General features: G+C 36.7%; 1 protein-coding gene across 1 annotated transcript in view; it reads right to left on the bottom strand.

Moving 5' to 3' along the window:
* Positions 1-7,215: 7,215 nt before the first annotated feature.
* The window catches only part of LOC119782521 (CREB-regulated transcription coactivator 1-like), a 45,874-nt gene continuing 38,354 nt past the window's right edge, over positions 7,216-14,735 (bottom strand). The window contains exons 13-16 of the mRNA XM_038283518.1: positions 10,409-10,492; positions 10,146-10,323; positions 7,994-8,260; positions 7,216-7,892 (exon numbers count right to left, since the gene is read on the bottom strand). Coding sequence (XP_038139446.1) covers positions 8,055-8,260; positions 10,146-10,323; positions 10,409-10,492 — 468 coding nt within the window. The 3' untranslated portion in view covers positions 7,216-7,892; positions 7,994-8,054. The remainder of the gene's footprint in view (positions 7,893-7,993; positions 8,261-10,145; positions 10,324-10,408; positions 10,493-14,735) is intronic.

The following is a 14,735-nucleotide window of genomic DNA, read 5'->3' as shown; positions in this document are numbered from 1 at the left end:
TATTAATGGAAAGTTAAGTGGAAGGAAAACATGATACAATCATTTCAAGATGTATAAGAAAATCAAATTAAAAGAACAATTCTACTTAACTTTCCATTAATATACCTGATTTAGCAGCTTCTATAACTTTCTGCACCAGGCATATTATTTCTTTAATCCTTATTTTTGTCCATTCTTTTTTACAGATTTGATATTTTCAAATTTAACTAAACATGCACATTCACATACAGCAATACGTTATGTAAATACGCACCTGTGGGTTGATTATAAAGCGATTTGATTGGTAAGCAGAACTAGAAAATCCTCATAGAAATTCAGTTATTTACTTTGTTTTTCCATGTTTCTTTATTTAAAACCTGCTTTATTGGTCTGATTTAAAATAAATCTAATTTTCTTAGAAAAAACTGATTGTTAGCTGTGAGCCATCATCGCAAACATTAAGATATAAACCCGGGTAAAAAAATCAATCTATAGAATATATTGTAGGTTTCACCTTTTGAATTAAAGTACTGCAGCGATAGGGGGCGCACTTGCTTACAGCAAGGACTAAAGAATGGACATCACAACCAATTAGTAGTTTCAGGACATGAAATGTATGAGGACAAGGAGAACAAATATCTCTCTGAACATGCAAACCCAAATTTACTTTTTTTTTTTTTGATTGATGCAAAGTTTTTTTTCCCGGCTTTGAAATGACTGAACCGATTCGCTGTTCAACAAACCTTCCCCTGACCTGCAGTGCAGTGGCTGATCGCTGCAGATGCAGGGCTGAGACTAAGAGGAAGGCTTTGGCAAACACAGATTTAGCTCGGTTGTAAACCGTTGTCTCTGTAAACATCAGTGCTTTAACAACGTAACGCCAAAACACAAAGAGGTGTAACACAACACGGATAAAAACAGCAGCTAAAACATGAAAGAAGAGCCAATAAATGAACGGCTCACATTAGAGATCCAGCTGAATTTCTCATTGCATTGTCCCAATTTGACATCATCTCACAGTAAGCACAAAAAAAACCAATATCCCTACAGTACAGCAAGATACAGATCTACTCTACAGGTACTTTGACGTAAGTGGGGGTTACACAGAAAATAAGCACATACTGCAGCTATTGCAGTTTAAACAGAGTAGCAAACATGAGCTTCACGTGTGCATAAAAGGCTGGTCATCGTACATTTTTTTAGGCTGTAATTATACACGACTTTAACATGGCGACATCTTTAGCAAACAGAAACTAACAAACAAACAAAAACCCAAATTATTTAAACTGAATGTCTCTCGGCTTTTACATGATGCTACAAACAACAAAAGGACAAATCGTGTCTGAAATTTCATGCAGTAAATCATTTCTCCTGTGGGGCGGAAAAAATATGGAAGGAATTTAGTTTTATTATTGTTATGAGGAAAAAACTAATTTCTTTAAATGGAAATAATAAAAAAAATGTAATCCAGAAATGAAACTTTGAAAAACTTCTTAATCAAAAAGGGGTTTTGAAAATAAATTTGCTGTTTTGTTAGATTTCAATTTTTCAAATTTTTTCTTCCATTTTTTTGAGATAATAAACAGTCAAAGCTAGCTTTTTAAAAAGAGGTTTATAAAGTGCATCTTTTAAAATTCAGTTAAAGGTATAGAGGATGATATTTTATTTCTGGGTGGATCATCTAAATAAGTGGTCCTCCTACCTGTCAATCATTCTGGTGATATGTTTACGTTAAGGCTGTCCTACATGTTCGTCCCCTGTGCACTTTCAGCCACATATCTGTGGCCAGCTACGATTTCAGACAGACATTGAAGCTCACCTCTCTCACCGCAGTTCTTTTAAAATGGCCGACAGTCGTAAGAAAAAAAGGGTCTATGAAGTGTAAAAGAACAGAAAGGCCTCAGAAGAGACAGATGCATCCCAGAATGCTTTGCACAGAAAGCTCTTCATGCAAAGCCTTACGGGATTTGCTGTCACAGCAGCCCGCTGTCCCAAAAGGCAGTCGCTACCCGACAGCGGCAACTAATTCCAAAGATGGCACACGCACCGCGCGGTGGACCAATGGATAAGCGATCATCTGTCAGTTAACTGAGTTCACTATAAAGTCCACTATATAGTCCCCAGAGATGGGAAGTAACGAAGTACAAATACTTCGTTACTGTACTCAAGTAGATTTTTCTGATATTTTTACTCTACCGGTACTTTACTACTTATTTTTATGGCGACTTTTTACTTTCTACTCCTTACATTTTTACACAAATATCTGTACTTTCTACTCCTGACATTTAAAAAAATTGGCTCGTTACTTTAGTTTGGAATCATTTCAATGGAGTTACCGTTATTATTTTTCACGTCATCAATACCAAATTCAATCTAATTGGATGGGAATCTACGTTGCATTTGACTCACCACTACAAGATGAATCGACAGATACGGCGGTATTCATTCGCGGCAAATCATTGCAGTTTGGTGGCGGTGGCGTTAGCATAGTAGCATGGACGACGAGATGATTGAAAATGAACACAACAGAGATCTAGTCCTATTGGCAGACATCCATTTAAAATGTAGGCAACGGCATGAAAAAAGTGGTTTCTACTTTTACTTTTATACTTTTAAGTAAATTTACAATCCTGTACTTTGTTACTTTTACTTAAGTAAAGAAGTTTAATCAGTACTTCCACTTTTACCAGAGTATTTTTTAACACAAGTATCTGTACTTTTACTCAAGTACGGAAAGTGAGTACTTTTGCCATCTCTGATAGTCCCCGCATTGAGGCATTTAGGGGTTAGGGCGGACATTCGGACACAGTCAGCTTGTATGAGCTATGAGAACAGCAACCTTTAAACAGAACGTGCACGAGGAGAAATGGGCTCGTGCACGCTCTCACACACGTTTCATAGGCGTTCCCTGTCGGGAGAGGGTACAGGGTTGTGCATGTGCATTTTTTCTAAAGTTAAATAGATTTGATCTGGAAAATGCAATTTGAAAATGTGTACATATACATACATATATATATATATATATATATATACATACATACACATAAACATTTTAAAAATTGGAAAAAAAAACACAATCTCAGAAAAAAGAACATCTTTATCACTAAGAAGTTTTTTTGAAGTTTCATTTCTAGGTTGCTTTTTTTTCTTCCATACTTTCATTTACAAAAGTGATTTTCTGTGCTTGAAACAATAATAGAAATAAATTCACCACATATAAAAGTGAAAGAGTCCTACGGACACATCAAAGTGAAAACTGTTGCAGCTCCAGAAAAGCTGTTCAATCAGTGATGAAGCATCGTGTCTAAGTAAAGTGCCAAGCTTTAGCTTTATTCCCTACATCAATTAGACTTTTCTGGTGGAGTCTGTGGTTGACTTCAGGAGCTGCTCTGATTCAGACACACGTCTGTCTCATGTGCGTCTCTAACTGTATTATCTGTCATTAGTCCTCAGCTAGTTGAAAAAAAAAAAAAAAAATCCAGATAACTGATTTTAGCAGAAGGATCAGCTGTATGACAAAATGTTTAAAACAGGAATCCTAGAATATAACCTGGTTGAAATAAAAACAAATTTTTTTATAAATTACCCTGATTTTTAATTTTTTTCTCAAAAATAATTCTAGTTTATCTTTTTTCTGGGTTTTTACGTTTTTTCCTCCTTACTCTGTTCAAGAAAGACAAGTTTGAACAAAGACGGGCAACAGGTCCAGTTCATCGTAACAGTCACTGGGTGGGGGGGGATCATAAAGCTATGAATACAGTGAAGACATATGGAGTGAATTATGTTCCAATACTGCTGCTTGGAAAGAACACATTTTGCGTAAGATAAATAAAAAAGGCGATTAAGAAATGTAATTTTGAAAAACCTTTTAACAAGAATGTTTTTAGAGCATAAACAGTAGTTTATAGGATTTCCGAAAAGCGCGTGCCTGCGAGTTCACGACGCTACGGAAGCCGGCAGACCAAACCGGATGAAAGTGCGCATTCAGCTCGGCAAAGAACTCATGCTCTTCCTCAACACTGAAGTCCTCAGACATTTTTCTTTCGTTGTTTCTTTCTTTGCACAGGTAAACAGCACATTTCTTCTTCTACGCTTGCATTATCGGCAGAGCAGACGCTGAATGCGCACTTTCATCTGGTTTGGTCTGCCGCGGTTTCCGTAGACTCGTGAACGCGCTTTCAGGAAATCCTATACACTACTGTTTATGCTCTAAAAACATTCTAAATGACTTCGTTTTGAGTAAATTATGGACGCTACCCACTCAGGACACTTGGAATACATTGGACGAGCAGTATGGAGGAATATTGACACGTTTTTGTGGACTTTTATGGACCTTTCTGCCTCGGGCACCATAGACCTCCATTATTTGAATGTCAGCAGACAGTAAGAAGCCTCCCAGATCTCCAGATGCATTTGAGATATCAAAAAAGTACTCCAGAGTGTTGTTCAGCATGGGGGTGAGTAGAAAATGAAGGCTAATCATGTTTTGGGTGTACTATTCCTTTAAATTTTTCCACTTTTTTTCATGAATTCTTCAAATTTCTCTTTTTTTTTATTTAGTTTTACTGCAATAAATGCATAAATGCATTTTATAAAAATTGCGTTATCTTTACTTCAGGGTTGGGGTGGGGGGGGATGGCTTTCCTCTGGAGTGAGGAACCATTTCTATTGGTCAGCTTGACGCTACAAGATACAATTTTAAAGCTACAGTGTGTAATAATTACAGGCATATAAATTCAGAAATTTAATATATTATACATAACTATGTTATTTATCATCACCTATGAGCTCAGCCTTTTAACCATAACATTTGCGTTGCCTTAGAATTCGTTATTTATAATTACATAGGAGCGGGTCTCGCAGCCATGGAGGCTGACATCTTTGCGCTACGGCAGCGCAGAGGCAACAAACTAGCGATTGCGAGATCTCCCATGACGCTCGAAAATAACTACGGCAAGTTGAGAGAGATGAACTGAGACGGTACTGAACAGTAGATGGCAGTATTATGCCTGAGAAGCGTTTAGTCTGCCTGAAACCAAAGAAGAAGAAGAAGCAGGTATACTGCGCCTCGGTAACAAGAAAGGTAAACAAGGCGGCAGGCGTGAGTGACTTTGCAAACTGTTTGGCACTGTGTGGCCAAACATCAGACGAATGGAGGATCATGCCTACTCTGTATCACAACGAAAAGCGGCGGACACCGAACCCCCGTCATCTAAGAAGCGGAAACACGACGAGAATAAACGCAAGAGTGACAAGAAACGACAAAAAACACGGATCAACATTGGCACGGCATTTACACGATGGAAGTCACTGATGGAGGAAAAAGGTTTTCAAAGTGACGCTCAAGTTGCCAGTTTTCTCTTGGACAGGTAATTAATCCTATACACACAATTGTCTAATATCACTGCAGTTTTTGGAGTACAGGATGCTCAGACCTGTCTAAAACAATAACATGCTGCGTGATGATGCTGTTGCTCTCCAGTATACTTATTCAGCAACGTCCCTGACGTTTCACAGGTAATGATTCAGTAATTTTCTGTAAAATAATTTTCTGGATATATACCTCGGTTACTACTCTCCGGCTCCTTTGGAGATCTTCAAGCCTTTCCTCCTCTGCTCTCACCCCGCTGGCTCCCCTCTCTCGCCTGGCCCCAGCTGCACGCTCACCCCGGCCTCTCTGCCCTCTTCCTTTCCCTCTTCCTTGCCTTGTAACCCCCGTGCCACAAACAAGACTTGGACTCTGTAAACGGGGAATATATATTCTTCCAGCGAACACAATCTCGCTGTTAAACTAATGACTACAATTACTTCGTCTGTTTATATCACCATGCAAAGCAGCTCACCAAAACGTCACAACGACGTAGAAAAAATAACGGGTATATTTATTATCTTAAGTCTACATGAAATCTATACCCTACACAGACTAATGAAATACTATCTGTAAAATTATCTATGTAAACAAACCTCATCACTTGAGAAGGTAGGTGATGCGGACGTCGTGGAAGACATTTTGTCCCGTAACGCTCGCCGTACTGTTGGGGGGGAGAAGCGGTGGGGGGGAGACGTTCATGTTGCTGCAGTCTGCAGTCTGACCGCTAGATGTCGCTGAAAATTACACACTGTAGCTTTAATGAGTGCTTTTATTGGACTTGTACGACGGAATATTAGGGCAAGGCTAGAGATTTTTGTTTTCTTCTGTTTCGAGAATAATTCTCGTACAATTACGAGAATAAAGTCATAACATTACGAGAATGAAGTCGTAACATTACGAGAATAGAGTCCTAAAATTGAGAACAAATTCGTAATATTACAAGAAAAAAGTCACAATGAGAATAGTAATAAAATTACGAGAATAAAGTTGTATTTTAACTCCTACAAGAAGCACTTTCTTCCCTAAAATGAGGAATGTGGAGCATCATGTGAAGTTATACTTTAGCATCGGTTTTACAAATCAGGAAATCTTTTAGCAGCAGCATCAAACTGGGCATGATGTCAAAGTGGACTCTGGTTACTGATTGGTGAGCTGGTCGGCTGTCATCTGCTGGGCGGAGCTCCAAGCTTTCTTTCTGAAACTGGTTGTTGCATGATGACTTTATTCTCGTAATTTTGCAACTTTATCCTCGAAATAGAAGAAAAAAAATCTCTAGCCATGCTAATACTCTGTCGTAAAGTGATGCGAATGTGATCTGAGAAACGCAATTTCAAAAAAAAAAGAAATTGTTGTTAATGGAACTCAATCTGAAAAACAGACATTTGAAGATGAAAACTCAAACAAAATAAAATCTGTTTAAAAACAACAACTAGGAAAAAACGACATTTCTCTCAAAGCTTCATTTTTTTCCATTTCATTATTTTTTTTTTCTATCAAATTTATGTCTAACAAGATGCTTTGGACTGTAATGGAACAAAATTCACTCCATAGATGGACAACATACAGAACAATCTGATCACCAAAGCATTAAATTAAAGAGAAAAACAACAAATGCATGAAGCGCAAACAACCAAACCCACTGTGAAACACATAGAAGTGATAAAAAATCAGCTTAAGGTAACAGATGGAAGATATTTGGCTCCACGGGAAGTAAAAAAATAGAAAAAGTGGGAAATGAGGAGAACCGAAACACAAAGACATGGATGTAAACGAGGTACATTCTCATTGCATCAACAGTGCTGTTCTAGAGGCAGAGACAGGCATCACCTGTTAGCCAGCCTCCACCGCCCTACTTAATGTTTTTTTTTTCTTCTGTACTAAACCTTTAAAAAAATGAATTTTTTTTTTTTGTCTAAATACACCCTCATGTGTTCCAGAGGAATCCTCTACGTCGCCTTCAAATGGCTCCATTTTTACAGTCCGTCCTTTTGCATAGATATCGTTACGCAAAAAAAAAATCTGACCACATTCTGCACATTTTAAAGCAAATAAACAAACTTGTAAACATTGTGTTCACCAAACTAAACAGCCCCCCCCCCAGGTTTAATGCATTAGGCAGTTGTGACGACATAAATGCTGCAGGCAAAGCAACTTGCAACGCAATAAATGTGAATCTGTTGGGTTATTTTTTCTTTATGCATGAAAAACTAAACGTCAAGCATTTAAGGCAAAACAAGTATCCACAGTGATTTCTGATTTCATGCATAACAAATGATTTCTGTTTAAATTATTATTTTTTTTTTTGGATAAACTGTTTTCAGAAATATAGTAAAAGTAATGACTCAGCGCCTCTCGGGGGGATATATTACAACCCATCCGGATCAAAGCGTAACACCAAGCCCGGCTGAGAGGAGTGGACCTGTTCTGAGTTTCTTCTGGTCATCAGTGTCCGCTCTGTGAACCGGCTGCTGTACTGGAATCTGTCTGGCTTTTCAGGCTGGTTCTGCTGTCATCCAGCTCCCTCAAACTGTTAACCAGGAATCTAAAAACGGATCCAAAAAGAAATCAGAGGCGTGGAAAAAAAGGAACCAATCAGGAACATTTCCATGCTAATTTCCTCACAGGACTTTTTCTTAAACTTACTTTTATGGGGTGTGATTGAGTGGCCCTGATTTTCAATGAAAGCTGAGGCGGAGAGCAGGAATTAGAGCCGGTCGAGGCGAAATGCGTCCTCTGTGGCCGGGTCTGCGAGGATCATGTCCGGGTCGTTCAGCATGTGCAGGCCATCCAGAGTCAGAGGGTCGATTTTCAAATCGTCCAGTGGGAATTGGGAGTCCATATCAAAGCTGATGTCTGTGGAAAGCGAGCTGGTCAGGTCCTTAGGCAGGCTGGGAGGAGACTCTCCACTCACTGCAGCAAAACAACATTTCATTTCTTAAAAGGTGGATTATTTACTCTTATAAAGTCTTTGCTGCAGCAGGAAAAACTATCATGTTAAAAAAACACAAAAAAAAATCTAGTTTTAGGTAATTGTCGCCTTTTTATACCCAAATAGAAAGAGAAATAACTAAGGAACTACAAGCCTAAATTAGTTCAATTCAATTCAATGTCATCTCAAGGCACTTTACATTTCCCAGATCATCCAGTCAGATTGATTCAAAGTTTTCAATCCATTTTCTATCCTATCTAATTGACTCGAAGGCAATTCCTCACACTAAGCATGCTCATAGCGACAGTGGAGAGGAAAAACTCCCTTTTAACAGGAAGAAACCTCCATCAGAACCAGGCTCAGTGTGAGCGGCCATCTGCTGAGGCTGACTGGGGTTCAAGGAGACAGAAGCAGAGATAAAAATTACATGTGTGACACATCGTTTGAAGTTAACACCTTCTAATTTCTGAAAATACAAATCAAAATAGTGTGACTGAAACCCAGCCTAAACTGCATCAGTTCAAACATGACTAATGTTTTTTTTTTTCCGTCTTGAAAATAATAGGTCTTATTTAAAACAGCAGTAGCAAAGACATGCTTGGCAATAGGCACGTGCCATTGTTTTACATTTATTCTGCATTGTGTCAACAACAAGAAATCAATAACTGTTTTCTCGAGATGATTATCTTGTTATCTGGAGAAAACAATTCATTTTTAACCGTGATAACGAGATAGTTCTGTCATCATCTCGGGGAAGGCAAAGGAAAAAAATAAAGTCGAGTATGACCGCTCTTGGCTTCCGTACATACGGACCAATGGAGTATAAACAATCTAGGATTGGATTTATAATAGTCGAAGCTTTATTTAAAAAATTGTGATTTAACATGCTGCTATATCTATATTAATTGTGCTTTGGAGCGGATAAAATAACCTTGGCAGTTAAATTTTGAGGGATCTAATATTTGTAAAGATGTATAACATGTCTATATTGGTGTTAACAGGAGTTATTTTCAAGCATACCGCTGTGCTGTGTGACCCAGTGATTGTTGGTGCCTCATTTATTATTTATTCATTTTTTTTTTTCTCATACTTTCTTACTTTTATCACTTTTCCATGGAGGCAGACGGCAGAAATAGATGATGGGCGTTTCTCAATATGCGTTCTTCAGACTGACCGCTTCCCCAGAATGCCCCGCGGCCGCAGCTTGATTCCAGACAGCGCTCACAGTGTTAAGTTAAACATTCCCTTTTCTGCTGCTGTTGTTCTTCAAAAGTACGTTTTGAAATCGTTTGAGGCGATAACATTATACATTTAAGCCTCCCTGTGTGGCCTGTTTACAGAGTTAGTGCGAAATTAAAAAAAAAAAGTCCGACGTTGAGCGGACCAGAGTGACCAGCAGACCTCCGAGGGTAACCGCAGCCAGGGCTAAATTTACCCCGTCTGTAGTGCACTTCTCTCGGTCTAGTTATGTGTGAACTACCGCTCGTTCTGATGGCGGTTTTTTGCGGTTCGGTGATTTTTTTAAATGTTTTTTAAGCTTTAGAAATTAAAAATATTGTTTTCAAAATGTTTTGTGTAGGGAATAAATAGTTTTGACTGTTAAAGAAATGCTAAAGAACGTTGCATGTACGTCACAAGTACGCTTCTGTTCCAATACACATACGTGCTTGCGTGCTCGCGTTCTCTTCAAGTCAATCTTCCTGAGTTCTCGCCAAGAACGCGAGTACGTACTCGTGAATTGAGAAACGACCATTATTAACCAGTGACAGAGATGAACTTCAACGTGCTATAACATCTGGATCAATGGAAGCTAATTCTGTAAAATTAGGGGTGACTCCATATATTTCTGCACGAGCAAAGCAGCACCTGTAAGGATGATGTTGGGGATGTTGACATGGCTGCTGTAGCTGAGCTGCTGCGCATCTTGAAGGTTGCAGTGGCCTGTCAACCCCATCATAAGAGCCTGGGAATAGTTGAGGGTGGAGGTCTGGCTGAACAGGCTGTCTGAGCTGACTGGGGTCTCCATCATGTTGAATTGCGCCAACTGGAAGTAATGGGAAACACGTTGTATTCCTGCTGCATGTATGACAATTGTGAAGCAGCGATATGATGGTAGCAAACACACACACCTGCTGAGAAAGTGCGCTGGCCTGAATGGATGGCAGCTGCTGGTCATAGAAGTCTGCGAACACACTGCCCAATATGGAGTTATGCTGCAACAGACAAACACGTCACATCTGGTTGTTTAGATTTCCGTCCAAAGTCTTCAAAGGCTGCTTGTTACGAGGAAGGAAGCGGAACAACAGAAGCAATGGTGCATGGAAAGAACAAAAGCGGAGAGACGACTCGCTCCGACTGGATGCTTGGTTTGTAAAGGGAGAGAAAAGCAGCCATGGAGAGGAGCTCTGGCACAGCTGCTCCCTTTCTTCAATAATTATATTATAGAGAAAAACGAACCTGAGAAGTTTGAATCTTGCAATAACGGAGGAGTGTTCACGTAGCTACGACAGCTGCTAACTGTTAACATGGGAGATTTGATTATCACTACAGGAAGAGCAGGATGGATGGATGATGGATGGATGGATGGATGGATGGATGGATGGATGGATGGATGGATGGATGGATGGATGGATGGATGGACGGACGGATGAATTAACGGATGGATGGATTAATGGACGGGCGGACGGATGAATAGAATGACGGATGGACGGATAAATGGAAAGCAGAATGGATAAATGGACGGATGGATGGTTAATGGATGGATGGATGGATGGATGGATGGACGGATGGACAGATGGATGGAAGGACGAATGGAGGAATGGACGGATGGTTGGTTTAATGGAAGGACGGAAGGGAAAGATGAACGGATGGATGGATGAATGGAGGAGTGGACGGATGGTTGGTTTAATGGAAGGACGGATGGATGGTTGGTTTAATGGAAGGAAAGATGAACGGATGGATGGATGAATGAATGGGCTGATGGATGAATGGATTAATAAACAGATCATCTAATACAGAATATCTATTGGTCTGCTGGTCAAGCAGGGGTGTTTTTATTAATCTCAAAGTGTAAAGAGTATGATCTGTAAAGTGCAATTTCAAAAGGATCTTAAAAAAGGAAAAACTACTAAAAGTGAAAAGGAGTATTCAATAAAGCACCAGTTCTTTTATATTCCCATTTTAAAAACATGTTGCATTAATAATGGAACATAATTTACTCCATATTGGTGAATAGTGTGAAAGTGTGGTGAATAATCCTTATTTTGTCAGAATCACAAACTGTTCTGGACGCCTTTTAAAAGCTTAATCATGGTCGGTCGTCTCAGCCTGAGTTTCTTTCAATAGAAAAGTTGCATGGAAATATTTTCTTTGTGTGAAGAAACCAAATAAACAAAGAAAAGTTAAATCGTTAGCTGTATGACTCAACAAATGTCTGGCCAGATGTCTCAAATAACTCAGAAGGATGTAAAACACACAGACAAGGGACCAAAAATATTAAACACAGCAAAGTTAACTTGAATTTCTCTTTTGAACATCCTCATAGAACCAGCGGCAGAACTACTCCTGTTTTAACATGATCTCATCAGTAATTGGATCATCTCCTCAGTCATCTTCTGTGCGCCTGTGAATAACCCCAGAATACAGATGGGTCCCTGCAGCAGAAAGACAGACCAGAGCTGGGAGAGCCAACAGCAGGACAAACATAAGGACAAACACTGAGCAACACGCCCTTCTATGGAGAGACATTTGCTCCAATATTATTAAAAGCAGAGAACACCTTTCAGGAAAAGAAACCCAAAGAAAATTGGTTTGAAAAGTACAGTCAATATTTTATTACAGTTGTACATTTTTACAGATTTCTATTTTTTTTATTTTCAAACTTCCATTTTTGAAATAGATTTTTGAAATTATTCTCAGGGGACTGAATTTTATGATTTGAATTATTTTTAAATCATATATATGCTGTAACATCCAAGTAAACTAATTTCTATTGGTTCACACACAGACCATCCAGAAGTGTAGAGGGTGAAATCTGTTAAACAGATTATAAAGAACATAATTCGTAAAAAAAAAAAAAAAAAAAAAAAAAGTCTCACCCCTAAAAATGTAAAAAATGAAACCTGGGATTTTAAATACAGAAAAAAAACTGAAACAAATACTAATAAAAGAACTGACTAAAAATTGTTTAAAAATAAATAAAAATAAATAATTAATAGGTAATATTGAGTATTTGAAAAAAATATAAAAAAAAAAACCCAAAAAATATTTGTCAAATTTTTGCATATAACTTTTTTATAAGAACTTTTTTTAAAGTTGTATTTTCGAAACAGATTTTCTTTAAATGTCCTTTTTTGAAACATATTTTTTATTTTAATAATTTTGGAACAAATTTCTCTCCATACTCACCCATGTCTCTCACCCCAGTTGTTTTGTCATTAGTTAATGTGGTCAAATACATTCTTATTTAAATTGTAGTTATTGTATTCTTTGTCCTAAGCTTGTCTGACCTTTATTTAAACTAGTGTTGTGCCAATGCCACTTTTTTGGCCCCGATACCCGATACCTGGCTGTGCCGTATTGGCCGATACCATCTGTTTGAAATTGATGTGTGTGTATATATGAAGAACTGCAGACTACCTGGATGTAAAATAATTACCATCATGGCTTTGTCAAGCTGCTGCCTATCTTTCTGAAGCAGGAAAAAGACGAATGCAAAGTGAATCCAGTAGAACTTTTTATTGCCTACCTGGAATGGGTGACAATAGTTGAAGCAACTTTTGGCTCTTAAAATGGTATCGGTGCCCTATTAGTTGGTACTCACTGATACCGATAGCCCCATTTTAGTGCTGGATCGGGGCCCTGCCCGACACTGGTATCAGTATCGGTGCAACACTAATTTAAACTATGACTTATACAGTTCTGCAGTTGTAACCTTGACCTCATTTGGTTTAACTCAAAGCAAACGTTGGGGATACACAGAACTTTTATAAAGTCTGTCTTTTTTATGAATGTAGGCCTTAAATAAATATTTAGCTCCAAACTAAATATAATTTTTCAAAATAAATATATTTTACTCCAAATTAAATATAATTTTTAAACCCTAACCCTAACTCCAAACTAAATATTTTGTTTGGAGCTAAATATTTATTTAACAAACTAAATATTTATTAAACAAACTAAATATTTAGTTTGGAGCTAAATATTTATTTAACAAACTAAATATTTATTAAACAAACTAAATATTTAGTTTGGAGCTAAATATTTATTTAAGAAACTAAATATTTATTAAACAAACTAAATATTTAGTTTGGAGCTAAATATTTATTTAACAAACTAAATATTTATTAAACAAACTAAATATTTAGTTTGGAGCTAAATATTTATTTGACAAACTAAATATTTATTAAAACAAAATATTTAGTTTGGAGCTAAATATTTATTTTAACAAACTAAATATTTATTTAATAAACTAAATATTTAGTTTGGAGCTAAATATTTATTTAAAAAACTAAATATTTATCAAACAAACCAAATATTTAGTTTGGAGCTAAATATTTATTTTAACAAACTAAATATTTATTTAATAAACTAAATATTTAGTTTGGAGCTAAATATTTATTTAAAAAACTAAATATTTATCAAACAAACCAAATATTTAGTTTGGAGCTAAATATTTATTTTACAAACTAAATATTTATTAAACAAACTAAATATTTAGTTTGGAGCTAAATATTTATTTAACAAACTAAATATTTATTAAACAAACTAAATATTTAGTTTGGAGCTAAATATTTATTAAACAAACTAAATGTTTAGTTTGGAGCTAAATATTTATTAAACAAACTAAATGTTTAGTTTGGAGCTAAATATTTATTTAACAAACTAAATATTTATTAAACAAACTAAATATTTAGTTTGGAGCTAAATATTTATTAAACAAACTAAATGTTTAGTTTGGAGCTAAATATTTATTAAACAAACTAAATAATTATTAAACAAACTAAATATTTAGTCTGGAGCTAAATATTTATTTAACAAACTAAATATTTATTAAACAAACTAAATACTTAGTTTGGAGCTAAATATTTATTTAACAAACTAAATATTTAATTTCCAAACTATATATTTTGCTCCAAACTAAATATTTATTTAACAAAGTTAGATTTTTATAAATGAATGAATGACTGTGAAAAAATGACATGGCAAAAAATTTACCCCTATTTTTTCTTAAAACACACTAAATAGCCATAAATATTGCTTGTAGTTTTTGACGACTTAACTTTACAAACGGCGCCCCATATTAAACCATCTTTATCTTCATTTTAGTTGTTTCTTTCCAAAGTGATGAAAGTTGAAACGAGCCACAGAAACGGATCAACATGCGAGTAGAAGAGAATCTACAGCAGAGTTAAGGCAGAGCATGAACTCCTTGGTGTGACACATTTAGGCCTCATG

This window comes from Cyprinodon tularosa, unplaced genomic scaffold, assembly GCF_016077235.1.
Source record: "Cyprinodon tularosa strain WSP-4 unplaced genomic scaffold, ASM1607723v1 ctg195, whole genome shotgun sequence".
NCBI lineage: Eukaryota > Metazoa > Chordata > Actinopteri > Cyprinodontiformes > Cyprinodontidae > Cyprinodon > Cyprinodon tularosa.
The sequence above is the reverse complement of the archived record's forward strand: the minus strand, read 5'-3'. Positions and strand labels throughout refer to the sequence as shown.